An 18,808-nucleotide genomic window follows, 5' to 3' on the forward strand; every position below is an offset into this window, starting at 1 on the left:
CCTGCCTGCGTTGTTAACAAAACTTAGTTTTTTCTATTGATGTTTTAAATTGACTGTCTTTATTTCAGTTCAGTGTTTGACTTATAAAACACTTTATGTCTTTGTTTGGCTAACTAAGGACTTTATAATAAAAGCTGAACCTACTGAAATGAAGAGATGAAATTTGGGCACGAGTTTTAAAAGACTGAGAATTATTTTAAAGGAGGAAGAGTCATATTATTAGCAGTCAAAAAAAAAAAAAAACCCACCACAAATTTAAACCATAATAATATAATAAAAACAGAGCAACGCAATGTTTCCTAGTTTTCTCCTCTGGCAGTCAGGGTAAAGTTAATCTCGGAGGCTGAAAACCAACAAGAAAAGAAAAAGAATGTTAAAAAGAGGAGGAGAAAGAGAGGCTGTTTTTGTTTTCTGATATTTTTGTCCTTTTTTCCTCCTGCAGCTTATTGGTTAGAGCGGGGGAGGAAGAGGAGCGAGGGACAAACATAAACAAAGAGACAAACATCAAAACTGTCGACCTCAAGGGAGCAGCAGCACTCGCTAACGAGCTGCGACAGCTAGAGAAGAAGACGGAGGAAACGAACCGAGGAGGAACGGAGAAGAAAACAAGGAAAGGGAGCGAGGATGCAGAGGAGGAGAAGAAAGGGGAGAAAGAAAAAAACAAACAAACACAAGATTCAGGAGTGCAGATGTTTTTTCAGCTAATTCAATGCACCAAGATAGTTCAGTTATATGCACACACATTTAATATAAAACATGCAAATTTAACGATTAAAGGGAGAAAACAGCTAATGCATCATGCTGTTATTGACCAGAAGGATTCCAGTCATACATCACTCTCCCAAAGCCAAGCTACCATATTTAAAGCTGGACACCCACTAAAACTATCCTCTTATTAAGTCAGCTGTGTTACAATACAGCAGAAATATGGAGGATTTATTGCCGTCAGATATTTGGGTTTCACTTCTGCCTCCTACAGCAACACATCATACATACAGGGGACATTTTATTGCAATCATAAGTAATGCTGTTTAAGCATAAGTCACTTTCTTTCACAACAATTGTCTGTGTTTAGATTTCTTTACTGAGTCAAGAGCTCTGACATTTCCCCAGCTGCAGAGGAGTTTATTTTCAGCAGAGAGCCAGTAAAGGCCTGTAATGGGAGAGGGGAGGAAAAGGCTTCATAAAACTGGGCTACTATAGCTGTTTGGTGTTACTCCTGCAGGAAAAGATTAGCCTCGTGAGACCATCCTGATCTCGCGAGCTTTCAAGGTTTCACTCGCTAATCAGTCTGCTACTCTCCGTTAAAGAAAATTTGGAGCCGTTCACCAAACGAACGTCCAATCAGCGTTGGCCTTCGAGGCGGGTTGAGGTGTGACGCAACGAGAAGCGCGACAGTTCAGTCTAAAGAACATGGCGGCTTCAGCCGATGAAACTAGCGTTAGCGTGGCTATCGAGCAAGTTTTATCGGAATTACAGAGTATTTCTTCACTGAAAGAAGAGCAAAACACTGCTCTGGAGGCTTTTCTCAGAGGAAAAGATGTTTTTGCTCTTCTCCCGACTGGTTTCTGTTGGGATCTGGAGGCTTGTCTAACTTTCTCCACCAGAGGGCGCCTGAGATCTTCCTCCTGAGGGCATGAGCTGACTTCTACACAGCTGTTTCCCATCTGCTGATCAGGAGGCCTACTTAAGGAGCAGGAGGCTGACACTTCCCTGCCAGAGTGTTTGCCAGTAATGGTACCAGCAAAACCTGAGCCAGCTTATCTGATCTGTTATCTGATTTTTTGTGAACAAGTCTGACCCTGTGTTCTTCTGCCTCTCAGATCCTGACTTATCTGGATATCTGCCCAAACCTGGAGAAAGCAATCGCTTCCCGGAGCCTGCCTGTCTGTCCTCCGCCTCAGCCTCTGTCTCTGCCCTCAGCCTGCCGACCAGCCTCTGGACCCACAAGGTCCCCCCCCTGCAGATCAGAATAACCTCCGAGCAGGTATTAATCTAAGTCATCGTTAAACTGCAAGTTTCCTGGATCCACTCTAACAGATCTGTCCTTCTCTAGTGCTTCCCTTCCGTGACCAGTCTGCCGAGCCAAGATCCAGTTCACATTTCTCTGTAACTTTGTAAATAAACCATTTAACTTTTTCGCTGTCTGAAGAGTGTTTCTGCATGTGGGTTAGACGCTTAGACCCCAACATGACAGTTTCGGCAAGAGTTTGATCTATCAATTGGCTCCTCTTCGTCGTCGCTCTGTTAGTACGTCATATGCTTCGTTGATCTGATTGGTTTATTTGGCCCATCTATCACCAACATAGGCCAATCAGCTAACCAGTATTTTCGCCCCTTCCCAAAATTACTTCAACGGAAGGTTTCCAGATGGATATGCGGAGCAAATCCATCTGTCGGAGTCAGGTTAGGAAAAGATCAGTGGGACCAGGGATCCTTTCTATGGGTTGAAAGGTTCAAGGAACAAAACACATCTACAGCTTTCCTTCTGGCCAAGGCTCAAGCTGAAGACCAGAAATTTAAAGGTAACTCCTTTAAATAACCCTAAAATGTGTTAATACAAAAATAAAGTTAGTTAAAATCGAACGAAAGAAGAAAATATATAAATTAAAACATTTAAGGTAAGAGCTACAAGTACAAGTCCTCCTGCCCACTTGTTTATTTATTCATTTATTTCTATCTTTACTTTTAAAATGGTGTCTAAATTACAGCGTGTAAAACGTTAATAAAAACTTTGCTGAGAGAATAAATGTGTTTACATCCTCTGTCATCTCATTCATCCAAACCTGATCAGTCCTGGAAGTGCGATCTCTGCCCTACTACTGCTAGCGCATTGTTTTGTCTTCTGATTTGTGAATAATTGTCGTAATTTTGGGTTTTATGTTTGCATTCAATTGTACCTGTATTTTATATAGAGCATGCTGCTTTAAATATCATGCTGCTGTCATTTCATTTTTTTTGCACATCTCTGGTGTTGCTGCTATTTTTCTCATATCCATTACTGTAAAAATATCCACAGCTGTTATTGATATTCATTCTCCAGATACAGAGTATTATATTGCAAAACACTGTACAGTTCAAAACTCTGTTATTTTTTATACACTTTTCTACGGTCCACATTGTGGGAACACTTCTACTATAAGCTTTGCTGCTATAAACACCAATATGTCCCCATTGTGGGACAATAAAGGGATTTTCTATTCTATTCTATTCTGTTTTATTGTATTCTATGCTGATAGCTCTGATAAAGTCAGACAAGCAGTTTACCAGAAAGAATGTGAACGCATCCGCATCATCATAGTCGTTATTCATTTTTATAGTATAGCATGCTTTAAGGACAGAAATAAGTACTTTTGGTACCATGAATACATTATGCAATGCTGACCTGGAGGGATTCCTGGTGGCACAGACGTGTCATGGTTTTGTTTAAGTTTTATCTCTGAGTTTTGATCTGTCTTATTTCCATTTTGTGTTCTCATTATTTTATATTCTATATGAGTTCTTACATATTTCTTGTTTTCCCTCTTGTGTCAGTCTCCTTTTCCCAGGCTCCCTTCTTGCCTCCTTTGTTCACACCTGCTCCCAATCTGCTAATTAGTCTGGTCTTTGTTTCTCTCTCCCATATATTCTCCTGCTATTTAGTCACTCTTTGCTGGTAGGTCATTTCTTTGCCCGCTTGTTGTGACTATTCCTGGTTTTCAGTACTTTTGGATTTTGTGGATTTATGATTTTGGATTTTTGCTTCTGTTCCCCTTTTTGTTATTAAAATCTGCAAGTAATCACCTTCAGCTTTTGTGTCTGCATTGACAAGATGCAAATGAGCTGATGGTACGAATCCTGCTTCCGGCTCATATCAGGCAGTTTAGCAAAATACTAAACCTGCCTTTTCAGAAGGAAAGAGCAAATCTCTGTGTCACATCTAAGTCTTTTTGCTTTCTGTACTAGCAAAAAAAGCTAAAATGTTTGACTAAGTCAACCCTTGTTTCTTTATTTTTTTGGCTTAAATAAAAAAAAAAGGTAAAACAGAGAAGAAGTTTTGTCACAGTTACTAAGATAAGATAACCTTAGAGCTCCGCCACATTTGACTTCAACTTTCTAATCTATTGGTGCAGAATCCTTTCATACTGAAGTTGGCATCTTAACCAGAAGTAAATACTCTAACTAATTCTAACTTTATTCTGCAGCAATCAAGATGTACTGTGTAATAAATATTTCTGAAAAATTTGTTGTTTTAAAGAAAATGCTTTAGCCATGACGTGGAGCAGAAAAGACTAGATAAGCAAAAATGAAAAAAAATAAAAATAAAAAATGGTAGAAAACAAAGCAGAAAGCAGTGAGGTTAATAACTTCGCGGTCAGAGAGACAGAAAAAATACCCAGAGCCAGATCCTGACTGACCTTCATCCTCATCGTTGGCGGTGACGGTGATGAGGACGAAGCCCACCTCTTTGTCTTCCTCCACACTGACTTCGTACACCGGCAGGGCGAAAGCCGGCGCGTTGTCGTTGACATCGGTGACAAAGATCCTGACATAGGCGGTGTCTGAAGGAAGACACAACAGACGCTCTATGTCACATCAGATCAGCTCTGAATGATGCCGCATCTATCAGAAAAATGTCTACAATTCCCACAAAACGATGAGGAAATCTTATTTAGGACGACTCAGTCTTAAATCACAGTTTTTCACATGAGAACATAAAAGGTTGGTATCCCCTATGCTGTGAGGAGTGTGAACGTAATCAAACTACACCGATCTGTAGAGAAACTTTGAGCGAAAGCTGTTAAAAATTTAAACTTGAAATGAAAACTTTGAGTTTCTGAAAATAATTATTCGGCAATATTTTGACCCTAAAACATTTAGAAAATGTGTCTATCCACAGTAACAGTCAGATTTTTACTTTTTCTGAAGTGAATTAATGGGAAAATATATGCCTTCCAATGGCCCCTAAGCTATGCTTCTTGTTTTATAATAAGTGTGAGGAAGGTATGAAATCTGCAGCTGCAAACATGGAAAGCAAAATGCCTTCTGAAGAAAAGACATACTTTATCAAAACTGATGAAGTTTGAGCAGCTTGGCGTCAACAACAAACTAAACTGGAGTAAAGGGGAGTCTTTCAAACTGGAGAACGCTACTGCAACAAGTGCAAAACATGGTGAAGGCAGCACCATGCTTGGGTTTTTTTGTACATTTTAATTTTTCAACTTCATCTTATTTATAACATGAGCAAAATACACCTGGTTTTTGACCGAAATTATCTTTTTAATATCCTAAAAACTTTTAGAAATGTTATGAATTGCGATTTAAATGTGGGTCTATGCCTGAAAAACAACCTGTTAAAATTAGTTCTGCTGTCTCTTTATATGGAGCCAGAATCCTGCCAGAGGTTTATTGATTACATCAAGTGTCTCATCAACTCGCTAAGGCACAAAAAATAACTAATATAAGTGGGAATTTATGTAAATACTTTAGATCATATTTCATTGATCTTTTAGGGATTCAAGAAAACTCATAAGAAATTTAAAACTTTTAAACCATTTTCTTTTGTTTTAAAAGCAAGTAAAGTGTATTTTTATTATTAGCGCACCCTGATCAAAAGAATTGTTCCAATAGATAATTAAAAGTCCCAAATTAATTAAACTTTGATGCCAATTAAGAAATAAAAGACACAGAAATAAAACAAAATAAAAAATAAAAGTCCTTATGATATTTAAAATGGCTTTTCAAAATAAAAGTGTTACACAATTAGTGAATTAATTAGCAAATAAATATATTCATAAATAAACGAAATAAGTTCGTTTTGAAATAAAATTAATAAATTGCAAAAAATGATATATCTCTAAATAAAAAAACAACAAAACTGGCTAAATAATTGGCATTAGCAAAAAATTTTATTAGTTTTTATTAATTTTATTTTATTTTATTAGATCATTTTTTGTAATTAAAGGATACATTTCATTCAGTATTTATTTAGTTATTTACTAATGTCTCTCCATAGTGAAGAAAATTATGTGTGGAGCTCAGAATGGTTTTATGTCTGTGGATGGGTGGGGGGGTGGTGGGGTACCTGTGTTCGGCTGGCCTTGCTGGCTCGGTCGGGCGGACTCTGAGCCATCCTGTGACTGCACCTCGATCAGGTAGGACGCTTTTTGTTCGCGATCAAAAGAAGCACGAGTTACTAGGACGCCGCTGACGGGGTCGATGCTAAAGTACTGAGAGTCTCCGCTCTCATCCTTCAAGATGGTGTAGTGGATCTGAGAAGAGGCATAGGAAAGATTAAGGAAATAAGAGGAATAAAGAGAGACATAAACATTGGATCGAAAGAATCATGTTACCATGCCATGCAGACCCGAATCGAGGTCAGTGGCCGACACCTGAGCGACCGACGTGCCAATATGTGCTCCTTCAGGAACCGTGGCCTCGTACGTGGATGAAAGGAAGAAAGGAACATTGTCGTTGACGTCTGAGAAAAGAAATAAAATGAAAACAAAAGAGACATTTATTATCCCTAATTTTCCTTAATAAAATTATTTTTATTTTTGTCAGCGCTCCAACTCCTGTCTACAAAAGTTGATTAAGTTGGCTTTAAAACCAGACAACAAAGAGGGGGAAAAAAAAAAACTTTTTGGTTTTTTGCAACAACTTAATCAAGCAAAGAAGATTAAATAGTTGGGATGAAGAACAGAGAAAAAAGGAAAACAGAGAAGACTTTGCTCTGAAGTCCATCAGAAAAGGAAGCTGGACCGTGTCTCTTCTTGCAAATGAAATTGAGTTATTAGCGAGGAATTATCCTCCTAACACCCTGAAGTGTCCACAAAGAAGCTTGTCAGCTCACTTTCAAGCTCCGCTAAGCCAATTAGAGCATCCAGAGTGGGTTTGTTCAAAGCCAATCAAAGTCAGGAAGTGTTTTCTCCTCTTTTCTTCCCTCCACCCACCCACGGATGCTGATTGAGAAATGAGTCACTTTTGAAATGAGGCCGCGTGGAGCTCGCACCGTCAGACATTGATGTTTTTTCCTCTTTTCTTTGTCTGCCAGAAACGTCCGGGGAACCTCATTACTCTCAGTCCTCGTTGTTTTCCAGGACTGTCTCTCATTATGCCCGAGCTGCTCCTACTGATGGTTTATGCTCGTCACAAATAAACGGTGACTTTTTACATGCAATGCAATGTATTATTTGGTCAAAACTGCTGTTAATAAGAAAGCTGGGGGTTCTGGATTTAAAACAGAAGATCCACCAAAAGAGGGACTTCTATCCACACCTATTTCTGTTAAATCAATCACCTTGTGTTTCTCCATGAAGTGAGATAACTCAATAAAAATGTGTGCTTTAACTGTTGTCAACTCATATGTCCATGTGACATCAGATAATTCATCTGTGAGAATATAATCTACTATGTTAAAACTTTGCAACATGATAAGTAGAAATCACAAATTTTCAAGTAAAAATCAAACATTTATGAGTACGAATCTACCACCATAAAGCTCTTACACTCCTTACCAGTTGGTTGTGCTAATGCACTTAGAGTAGTTTGTCGAACGCTTTTAAACATGAGGAAGAAGACAAAAAAAGACCCATCGATCGAGGATTATTCTATTGTTGCACCAATACCAGTATTGGACGGGGCCCCTGATGCTGCACTAAAATGGTGGTATCTGTACCTAACCTGACTCCGCCAGATGAATTTGCTCCGCATATCCATCTGGAAACCTTCCGTTGAAGTAATTTTGGGAAGGAGCGAAAATACTGGTTAGCTGATTGGCCTATGTTGGTGATAGACGGGCCAAATAAACCAATCAGATCAACGAAGCATATGACGTACTAACAGAGCGACGACAAAAACACAACCACAAGCCAGGCTACTCTTGCCGAAACCAGTCGGGAGAAGAGCAAAAACATCTTTTCCTCTGAGAAAAGCCTCCAGAGCAGTGTTTTGCTCTTCTTTCAGTGAAGAAATACTCTGTAATTCCGATAACACTTGCTCGATAGCCACGCTAACGCTAGTTTCATCGGCTGAAGCTGCCATGTTCTTTAGACTGAACGGTCGCGCTGCTCGTTGCGTCACACCTCAACCCGCCTCAAAGCCAATGCTGATTGGACGTTCGTTTGGTGAACGGCTCCAAATTTTCTTCAACGGAGAGTCTCCAGACTGATCTGCGAGTGAAACCTTGAAAGCTCGCGAGATCAGGATGGTCTCACGAGGATAATCGGTACCGGCGAGTACCAACAAATAGGGCACCGATACCATTTTGAGAGCCCAAAGTTGAATAAACTTTAGGCTCTCAAAACTAAAAGTTCTACTGGATTCACTTTGTATTAGTCTTTTTCCTGCTTCACAAATGTAGGCAGTAGCTTGACAAATCCATGATGGGAATTATTTTACATCCAAGCAGTATGCAGATCTTCATATATACACACACATCAATTTATAACAGATAGTATTGGTATCAGTCAATTCTGCACAGCCAGGTATCAGTATCGGGGCCAAAAAATGGCATCAGTGCAACACTAGAGTATCCTGCACCTATGTTAAAAAGATTTCTGCAAAAACTTAACATTTGATCGATGGTTTTGTTTTCATCTTCTTTTTCACTCCTTTATTAAAGGAAGTTGGCAAACATTTAAGGAAGTTGGTAATAAACACTTAAAGATTCATAATTTTAAACTTATGAGCTTTACTTGCTTTGTTGTTGCAAAGTTCTATTAGCTTGAATCCACTTTGGATTTAGAATATTTTTGTCAAAGGCATGTTTAGGCAAAAGAGGGAAAATATCTCCTAAAAAAAACTCACCTGTTACATTGACGTATACGGTGGTGAAGGAAGCCAGAGGCACGGCGGCAACGTTTTGCACACGCACTCTCAGCGTGAAGAAGTGCGTCATCTCGTAATCCAGGTTCTCGGCGACCAGGATCGATGCCGAACCGTCCGCCCTGTTCGGTTTGATGTAGAACCGTACCGGCATGTTGGTCTCTGGCACCAGGCCTTCCTCCAGATTGTAGGTCACCCTCGGATCGCCGAGCGGAGACGTTGCCTTCACAGTCTGATCAGAAAAACACAGAGGGCCGGATTTATTTTCTTTAGATTTTATCTATTGAAGTATTTTAGGTGGGAGAGGAAGAAACTCACAAGGTATTTTTTGATAAAAATACTTCTATCTTAAGGTTATGAAGTTGTGCTTCTACGTCCCTCATAACTCATGTTGCGAGTTAGACCACAAAGTTCTGGTCTTTTGCAATAATAAAGTCAAATCTTTCTTTAAATCATCTTTTTAAAGCCGTTGTGATGTGAATAGAGGAGGAGGCCTTAACTTTGACTGGATTTATACAAAAGGGTGCAGGAAAAAAATCTAAAATCTCTTTATATAGTCACTGAATGGCTAAGCTCCTCTTCTGTCCATTCATCTGAAGCTTTGAGTTTATACTCAAGTCAAGAAATGAAGAGAACTTACATTTTTTAAAGTATGAAGCTCAACATAACTCAGAAAGAATATCAAGCCTCTGTTTCTGCTTCATAGTGATACAATGCAGTCACACAGCAGCTGGTGTCGTATTTACAGCCCTTCACAATAAAACAGACCCAAAGGCTTCCAGACGTATAACATTAAACTGAGAGAAATATTTTTCTAAAGTACACATCTGGGCGTTAAAGAATGCAGCACTTCAGGCCGTCTACAGATACAAAAATATGAAGTACTTCACTTGAATACCTAAAAAGGTGGGATTTCTTTTCTGAGTTGTACACTTTTGTCTTTACCTTGTCATCAACCGTCAGGAGAGCTTTTAGATTTGTATTATAGTAAAACCTTGAGTCTTATTGGAGGTATCCACTGCTTTTGATAGGAAAAACTGACCAAAGACTCATTTAACTTTAAAACTATGTAATTGTTAGTGGGTAATTATGCACATTTATGGGAAACTGTTTATTTTTCTATTAGCATGTTTGGGTTTGAGAGGGAACACTTAAGATTATCATCCTCTAGGTCCCATCCTCTCATCCAGCCTGTGGAATGATTGTATTTTGGATGGAATATGAGGTGAGAAATCCCTTTAAAGCTCAGCTTCAGGAACAAACACACATGGAAAAGGAAACATTTAATAGGCAACTGTCCATTATAACAATTTACAGGCTGTAGGGGCCCCTGAAAAAGATGCCTCCTCTTATTTTTCCTGGTTTTCTGGAAACATTTTCCAGGGAGAAAACACAGAACACCCCTGAACTTAGATAAGGAGAAGTGGAAGGATGGATGGAAGGATGGATGGATGGATGGATGGATGGATGGATGATTGATGGAAAAATGGATAGATATGGATGAATGGATGAAGGGATGGCTGATGAGATGAATAGATAGATGGATAGATGATGGATGGACAAATGGATAGAGAGGGAGGGATAAATGGATGTATGATGGATTAATGGAGAGATGGATGGATGGATGGATGGATGGATGGATGGATGGATGGATGATTGATGGAAAATGGATAGATATGGATGAATGGATAAAGGGATGGCTGATGGAATAGATGAATAGATGGATGGATGGATGGATGGATGGATGGATGAATGATTGATGGAAAATGGATAGATATGGATGAATGGATAAAGGGATGGCTGATGGAATAGATGAATAGATGGATGGGTGGATGATGGATGGAGAGGGAGGGATAAATGGATATATGATGGATTGATGGAGAGAGGGATAAATGGATGGATGGATGGATGGATGGATGGATGGATAAACGGATGAATGGATGGATGGATGGATACATGGATGCATGGATGGATAAATTGATGGATGAACAGATGAATGGATAAATGCATGGATGGATGGATAACTTTATGGATGAAGGGATGGATAAATGGATGGATGAACAGATGAATAAATAAATGGATGGATGAATGGATAACTTTATGGATGAAGGGATGGATGGATGAAAGGATGGATGATACATTTACAGATGAATGGATGGATGAAGGGATGGATAAATGGATAGATGAACAGATGAATGGATAAATAGATGGATGGATGGATAACTTTATGGATGAAGGGATGGATGGATGAAAGGATGGATGATACATTTATGGATGAATGGATTGATGAAGGGATGGATATGTGGATGCATAGATGAATTAATAAACGGATGGATGGATGGATAAATTGATGGATGGATGGATACATTTATGGATGAATGGATGAATGAAGGGATTGATAGATGAATCAAAAAATGGATGGATGGATAAATTGATGGATGGATAGATCTGTGAACTGACACATCCACAAATAAACCAGACTCCAAGTAAACCCTTCATGGTCACTGTTGATGGAAAATGTTCAGCCTTGCTTTCTATTGCGACCTCGTCATGATCGTCTTTTTAAGGCTTTGAGAGAGAGAGGGTGTGATGCCAGAGAGTGACCCTCGAAGGCCAGATTGTTATTCAGAAAGTACTAAAACAGGATATCTTATTTTTATACACTTAATGTCCGCATTTGTGTTACCACCTTTGCTGCTGTAACACAACAATTTCCCCATTGTGGGACAAAGAAGGCATTTTTTATTCTATTCTATCTACTGAATCACTTATTTTAAAACTGGTTTTCATCCTTTTCAAGGGTTAAAAAAATGCAGGTGAAGAACTCCCGCTTTTAAATTAATATAATAGTTTCTTTTTTTTTTTTTTAACACAAATTCAAAGAAAAGGTGTTGGTTAGAGGGATGGTTAGATTAATCTAGAGTTCAGTTCATCTATGGCTCTAATTACCTCACATCTGAAGGCACCTTTAACTTTAGTCCTACAAGAAGAAAAAGGTTGTTTGTGCAACAGTTCTATTTGATGGAAAATAGAATATTTTTGACTAAGCTAATTATTTTTAGCTTGGAATAATGTATTTAGTTATTAATACAGGAAAGAAAATTGAGAGGGAAATATTTTATAATGAATTGGACTTAGAAAAAGGCCAATCCTAAACACCATCTGTAGATGTTCATAGAAGGTGCCCCATGTGCAGTCAATATGAAATCATTTCACTTTGGTGGAGGGCATACTTAATCTGCTTTAGCACAAAGAATTGATGCCTTAGAAACTGGCTTGCTCGATTGAAAAAGAGAACATGACCTCCAAGCAACTCCCCGTATTGCTGTCATTTCCTGGAGTCGACATGTTTTCTCTGAGTGAGAAATGTTGTCAACAACTTTAAACACCAAAACCCTCTCAGCTATCTCTTTTCAAGCGACAGCGGTGCATCTGTCTTTGGTATCTACTTAGCTTTGGGGAAAACATGCAAGAAAACAAAAAGATTCTTGGTTATAATGTAAGTTCATGGTAGAAAAACAAACAAGTTTTCCAATAAAAGCTATTCTATAGAATCCATACATATTTTCTAGATATTTTTTACATCTCCTTTAGTTTGACTCTTTAAAAAATCTTGTAAAATCCATTTATATTGACGGTTTGCTGGAGAAGGACCCGTCCTGACATGTTGCTGCTGGGTGGCTCAGCCCGGCAGGCCAAGGCAGCGGAGCGTAAGGAATCAGTGCTAATGAGAAATCCTTTCATTAGACATCGCTGCAGTGTGCTGAAGCTAAACTGATCAGTGTCTGCCATCTTCTCCCACACAGATTAATGCCTGTGGAAAAATGGCAAGTGATCACTCACAGCTGGTGCGACGGGTGCTGGGAATCGTGCAGCAACTGGAACGAACTTCATCCTTTCAGCTTCGCTGCTAAGAGCTAGTGGATAATGTACAAGGCTGAAGCCGGGGAATTACGGTCTAACGTAACGGTCTTCCATTCTTTATGGGGTCAATCTTGAGCCATTATTGTTGCACTAAATATACGATCTAAAATTAAGTAAAAATGTCTTAAATCAAGTGTATTTACCCTTAATTTGAGCAGGTAAATAAGATAGTTTGCCAATGGATTGAGTATTTTTACACTTAGAATAAGTCAATTAGATAATATGCACTTGAAATAAGACAATGCAATTGATTTTTCTTATTTCAAATGTAACTTGTCTTGTTCCATTGGCAAAGTGTCTCATTTACCTCCTCAATTCAGGATAAAATGCACTTATTTTATGAAAAAAATGACTACTTTTTTGCAGTGTGTTGCAAGCAAAGACACATTTGCTAATGAAAAAACTTAAAAAAAAAAAGATTTGGAAAGAAAATTTGGAATAAAAAGCACATTTTGGAAATGGAAATAAAGAAAAAATTGAGTCGAGAAATGAAACTTTTAAAAACATCTTTATCAAAGAGAAGTTTTGAAAGAAACTTTGCTGCTTAGCAAGATTTAAAAGTTTCCTTTCTATCTAAAGAACTATCATATTCCAACATTTTTTCAGCAAAATTTCAAAATTATATTATATAATATATATATTTTTTTATTTTTACTTTTTCAAATTTAGATTAACTTTGATAAACTGCATTCTTTTCAAATTATCAGGAGCAAAGATTTGTTTATGTAGGTCTGTGGTTGGTAGAAATAATATTTTCATTGGTCAAGAGCAAACGTTTGTATTGGGCTTGAAGTGAAAAGAATGGAATTTGCAAAACTCTGAAAAAGAGATGAAAAAATAAATAAATTTGAAAATTAAGAAAATTAAATCTGGAAAAAAAAAATTACAATCTAAAATTGGTTGGAGATGTAATATATGCTTTTTTACAGTTAATGTACAATAATAGATTCATGGAGAATAATAGGCGTGAGTGGATTATAGATATTTCTATAGATATAGTTGTGTGAATTGGAACCAATACATAACTTTGTGTACTTGCCCTGATTCATTTATGTGTGTTTTACAAAGGTTTTTTTAGTGCGGATTCATATATGGATATCTGATCTGGCTCATGTTCTTAAATCGATAAATATGACGATTGAGATTTTTTTCGTCATTAATTATTGATTCATTGACTTTATTGATCTCACAGAGGAGAAATTTACTCCTTACTATGCTTACTATATTTGACTGGGTGTCAAATATAGCGAAACAGGTTATTGCATAGTGTATGAAATAGTAATTGCACATTATACATTGCACAAATTATTGCCGTTGTAGTGTCGCATTATAGAGTCTGGTTGCAGCAGGGATGAAGGACCTGCAGTAGCACTTTTTTTTTTTTTTATTGTTTAATTATCAGTTTTCTAAGTAATTCAGAATAGATAACGTTCCGCATACATCGTTTCTAGCTGTAGTTTAGGGATCTGAAAAGCTAATATCTAAGAAAGAAACAGGCGGCTGGACCAATGATGAAGCCAGAAGCTGCTGAAGGAACAGTTTATCTTAGGATACGTTCACACTGCAGGCCTTGATGCTCAATTCCGATTTTTTTTGCGTTGCCATTCACATTTCCAAATATATGCGACTTGTATGTGATCCCCTGTGTGAACTGCATTCATACAACGCATGCGTCCTGCATGCGCAGCAGAGGATGCAATGACATCACAGGCCAGCGTGGTCTGTGTTTACGGAAGTAAACCTTGATGGTCGCGCCAGGGCGCATCTAGCGATCTTTCCCAACCATAAATACACAATCTTTTCAAGATGGCTAAACTTAAATACTGCTCTCCGCATCATCTTCCACCATGGTTGTTAATTTTCTTGCCGCTTTACCCAGAATATTGACCTTTGTCGGGTATTAATGCAATTCAGGTCGGATCAATGCGACCTAGCCGTTCACACACAGGTCGCATTGGAAAAGATCAGATTCATATCGGATTCAGGACCACATAGCCAAGTGGTCTGGGTCGCATTGGGAAAAATCGGATCTGTGTTGTTCAGACTGTCATGAAAAGATCAGATAAAGATCGCATATGGGTAAAAAAAAAATCGGATTTGGGTCACTTCAAGATGCAGTGTGAACGTAGCCTTATTGGCTGCATTATGGACCTGTTTTTTCAAAGAGGCTAAAGTCTTTGGGTCCTGAAATGGAACACTATTGAAAATAAAATCTACTGCAACAAAACTTTAGCACTTATCGCTTTAGTTTGATGCTTTCTTTGTCTTAAGTTTTAAATATTATTACATTTTCTCCCTCAGTAGACTCACTCACTCTCAATAGGTGCCTTTTATTATCTAAAACATATAAAGTTATAAAGCACTACTGGTTCGCAGATATAAAACATCTTAAGGTTTATCTTTAGTTCGAAGTATCTGTTCCCAAATAACACAAAAACAGGAAGGAGAAGAAAGCAGGAGGATGAAGTCAACTGATGAGGACGCAATTATACCCGGAGTGGGAGAAGACAACAGCTTATTGATATGGAGATTTAAAACGCACCACCTTCCACCACTGCAGCATGTTTCTCCCTCTACCTCGTTAACAATGTGATTAACAGACCTTATTAAGGCTGCTAAATTTAAAACAACAGTTTCTCCTCAGAGCAATTACCCACGACAAAGGAGAGGAAGGAGGCGGGAGGAAGGAGGACATATTGGTTTGTGTAAAATGTCACATTAGGGATGTAGTACATTTTAACTAGACTAATTGAGGGTTAGGGCTACCTTAACCTGGGAATACATATTTTTTTTTGGCAGAGTTTCTCTTTTTTTTTGTAAATAGTTGGGAAACAAAGCTTTATAATGTGAAATTTGTCATTTAGTTTTACAATCGTCAACATTTTTCATCTTGAAAAAGGAACAAGAACGTTTCGTTACTGAACCTTTCACTGATATTTAAGAAATCATCTAAATCTTCAAGATTGTCTGGTATTTGTGTCCACATTGATTTAAGATAAAGTACTTTAAATGATCACAACCCTGCAGCTGCAACTCCACCAACAAAAGCTAGCTTTACGCTAGATTAAGTCATCAGCAGCAACTGTAAAAACCTCAATCTAAACAGGGCGTTTGGGCATTTGCTGCTTCTGGAGAAAACAGATTTCTGCCAGCCAAGGATGTCAAAGAGGAAAGGCACCTTTTAATCTTAAAGAAAGATCTTTCCAATGGTGAAAACCCACCTAAAGCTCAGAATGTCTAGACCTCAGAGAAGTCAAAAAACCCCTTAAAAGCCTTTTCTTTAAGTTAACAGGCCTGGTTGGGAGCATGCTCAAAATTTATGCCACATATGCTCATATGTAGGGAAATTACAGGTCAGTTATCTGATCGTTGACATACATTAAGTGCTATTTAGGGATAAGTCACAGCATCCAGCTTATCCTTTCCATCCTTATCTTATGAGTAACTTCTCCAAACTTCATCCCCATCATAGGGTGAGTGAGAAGGTGAGTGTGATGGATTCTCCCTGCGTTCACGCCCACCACCAACAAACTTCCTAGCAGACATGATGCTGAATCTGGTGCAACTGCAAACCTTCGTTCTTTTTTTAAAGGCAAGGCAAGGCAAATTTATCTGTATAGCACAATTCAGTACAAAGACCATGCAAAGTACCCTCGTGAGACCATCCTGATCTCGCAAGCTTTCAAGATTTCACTCGCAAATCAGTCTGGAGACTCTCCGTTAAAGAAAATTTGGAGCCGTTTATCAAACAAACGTCCAATCAGCATTGGCTTTGAGGCGGGTTGAGGTGTGACGCAACGAGAAGCGCGACAGTTCACTTAACCAGGAGTAAATATTTTAATATTTTAGACTTGTTCTGTGAATGTTTTGTTTTTTGAAAAATTTATTCTTTTGATAAAAATGGTTTTAGCTATTAGCTTTACCATAAACTAGCTTGCATAATAATACATACCGTTTGACCTTTTCCACATATTCTTACAAAACCTTCATAACATTTTGTTTTGTGTAATTTCAATGCCGAAAATAGCTTGGAATCATTGAAGGGAAGAAAAATCATGCATGTTTAAAAAACACATTTACAAACACCAAAAAGCAGCAGAGATGTCCAAAGTAGTTCTGCAGCTACAGAGACAATATTAACATATCGACAAATAATTTTATGCTCAAGAAATGTGTCTTTTGGGGAAGAGTTGTAAAAACATCATTGTTAAGAAAGGGATAAGATCTCCTGTTTGAAGGTTGTCATTCTCTGCGAAACGCTGCGTAAGCACAGCATATGATTGGGAAGGGATTACATTAGGGAAATGTTTTCTTGATGACGGCCAAAGGAAGTTGGTCTGAAGAGTGGATCTTGATCCAGAACGGTCCTAGCCTCGTGAGACCATCCTGATCTTGCGGTTCGGCAAGAGTTTGATCTATCAATTGGCTCCTCTTCGTCGTCGCTCTGTTAGTACGTCATATGCTTCGTTGATCTGATTGGTTCTGATTGGATCACCAACATAGGCCAATCAGCTAACCAGTATTTTCGCCCCTTCCCAAAATTACTTCAATGGAAGGTTTCCAGAAGGATATGCGGAGCAAATCCATCTGGCGGAGTCAGGTTAGTGTGACAGGGCCCTAACTTAAAACACTTGTTTGCATTATTCCTAAAACCAAATCTGACAGAAACACAGATTCAAACCCTTTCAACAATCCCATAAAAAGACTAACATCAACAACCAGTCTGGTCTGTTCTCCTACATCATACTACACCAACCCCCTCCCCCACTCTCTCTCTGTCTCCATCAGGTTAAACACAGTAATTAAACATCTGTTTTTCAGAGGTGATGAGAGTCCATTGTGATGCTCCAACAACAGGTGTAATTTTCTCCTTCTCCTCAATCATCTCTGACATACGGAGCGAGGCGGGTGGAACCAACCTCCAATCACAAGCAGCATTTTTTTCATCACTGAAAATGCTCTAAAAGTAGCAGAGAAACACACACACAGTTAATCACACACTGATACGCGCCCAAAGACTGTTTGAAAACTGACTAACCTCCATGAAATCGAGCAGCTGGAGGGTGAAAACTCCTCCACCTTCTAAGGCAAAGGCTTAGTAAAAGAGGGAGAGCAAATTAGGATGGAGGGATCAAACGAGGAAAAGGAGAAGAAAAAAAAGAAACCCTTGAGGTCTACAAGCCATATGTGTGTGTGTGCTGTGAGTCAGGTGAGACAGACTGGGTTTGTTGTTTACTCGGCAAAAAAAAAAAATGTTTGGTGGAGCTCTGCTAAACGTGCTGACACAGAGAGGAGGGAGGGATGAGGGGAAGAGGAGGGAGGAGAGCAGGATGAAGAGGAAGAAAGAGTGTTTCCAGCCTCCTCGGGGCTCTCTGCAAAGGCATGAAAAAAGAGCTGCTTTGCTGCTGCAGGAGAAGAACTGGCTTTAAACATCTCTGTCTTTTTACACGTCTCCCCGCAAAGCATGCCGTTTTAGAACTCCACTCAGCACAAGCGTTAATTTCCTGATCAGCAACATTTGGGGGGAAACTGGGATAGTTTAATCCTTTTGAAGAAGTCAGTAAATATTAACAAAGGAGAAATAAAAAATAAAAAAAAAACCCTGGGATGCCTGCCAAAACTTCCAACATTAATCATTTTTTTTAAGATGATGTTTTTGAACCTGGAAGCTTTGAAGACATATGCTGGATGTTAAAAACTACTTTTGATTTGAAAAAAAAAAAAAGTAAAATGCAAAAAAAGCCCAGAAAGAATCAGAATATTCATTAAATTATCACACAGTATTCCTTTTTGATTTAGCGTCAGCTTAGTTTTTTATCTCACAAGCAAAGTTTGGCCTCAAAGGTTCAGATGCAAACACTGCTCCTATAAAGTTCAACTTCACAAAATAACACTCACTATACCGCCAAACGAATTGGGTCACCTCTCCAGATAATTGAATCCAGTTGATCCAATCAGTTTCATGGCCCCAGGTGGATAAAATCGATCAGCTAAGCTGCAGCTGCTTCCACAAACAGTTCAGGAAATTTAAGCTAGGTAGCGACTCTACAACATGTCCATCTGAGAAACTACCTGCCAT

General features: G+C 38.5%; 1 protein-coding gene across 1 annotated transcript in view; it reads right to left on the bottom strand.

Moving 5' to 3' along the window:
• si:dkey-22o22.2 (neural-cadherin) overlaps nucleotides 1-18,808 on the bottom strand; it is a 254,121-nt gene that overhangs the window by 65,079 nt on the left and 170,234 nt on the right. The window contains exons 13-16 of the mRNA XM_038272450.1: nucleotides 8,788-9,037; nucleotides 6,333-6,460; nucleotides 6,065-6,251; nucleotides 4,398-4,541 (exon numbers count right to left, since the gene is read on the bottom strand). Coding sequence (XP_038128378.1) covers nucleotides 4,398-4,541; nucleotides 6,065-6,251; nucleotides 6,333-6,460; nucleotides 8,788-9,037 — 709 coding nt within the window. The remainder of the gene's footprint in view (nucleotides 1-4,397; nucleotides 4,542-6,064; nucleotides 6,252-6,332; nucleotides 6,461-8,787; nucleotides 9,038-18,808) is intronic.

Source organism: Cyprinodon tularosa, unplaced genomic scaffold (genome assembly GCF_016077235.1).
Source record: "Cyprinodon tularosa strain WSP-4 unplaced genomic scaffold, ASM1607723v1 ctg83, whole genome shotgun sequence".
Lineage (NCBI taxonomy): Eukaryota > Metazoa > Chordata > Actinopteri > Cyprinodontiformes > Cyprinodontidae > Cyprinodon > Cyprinodon tularosa.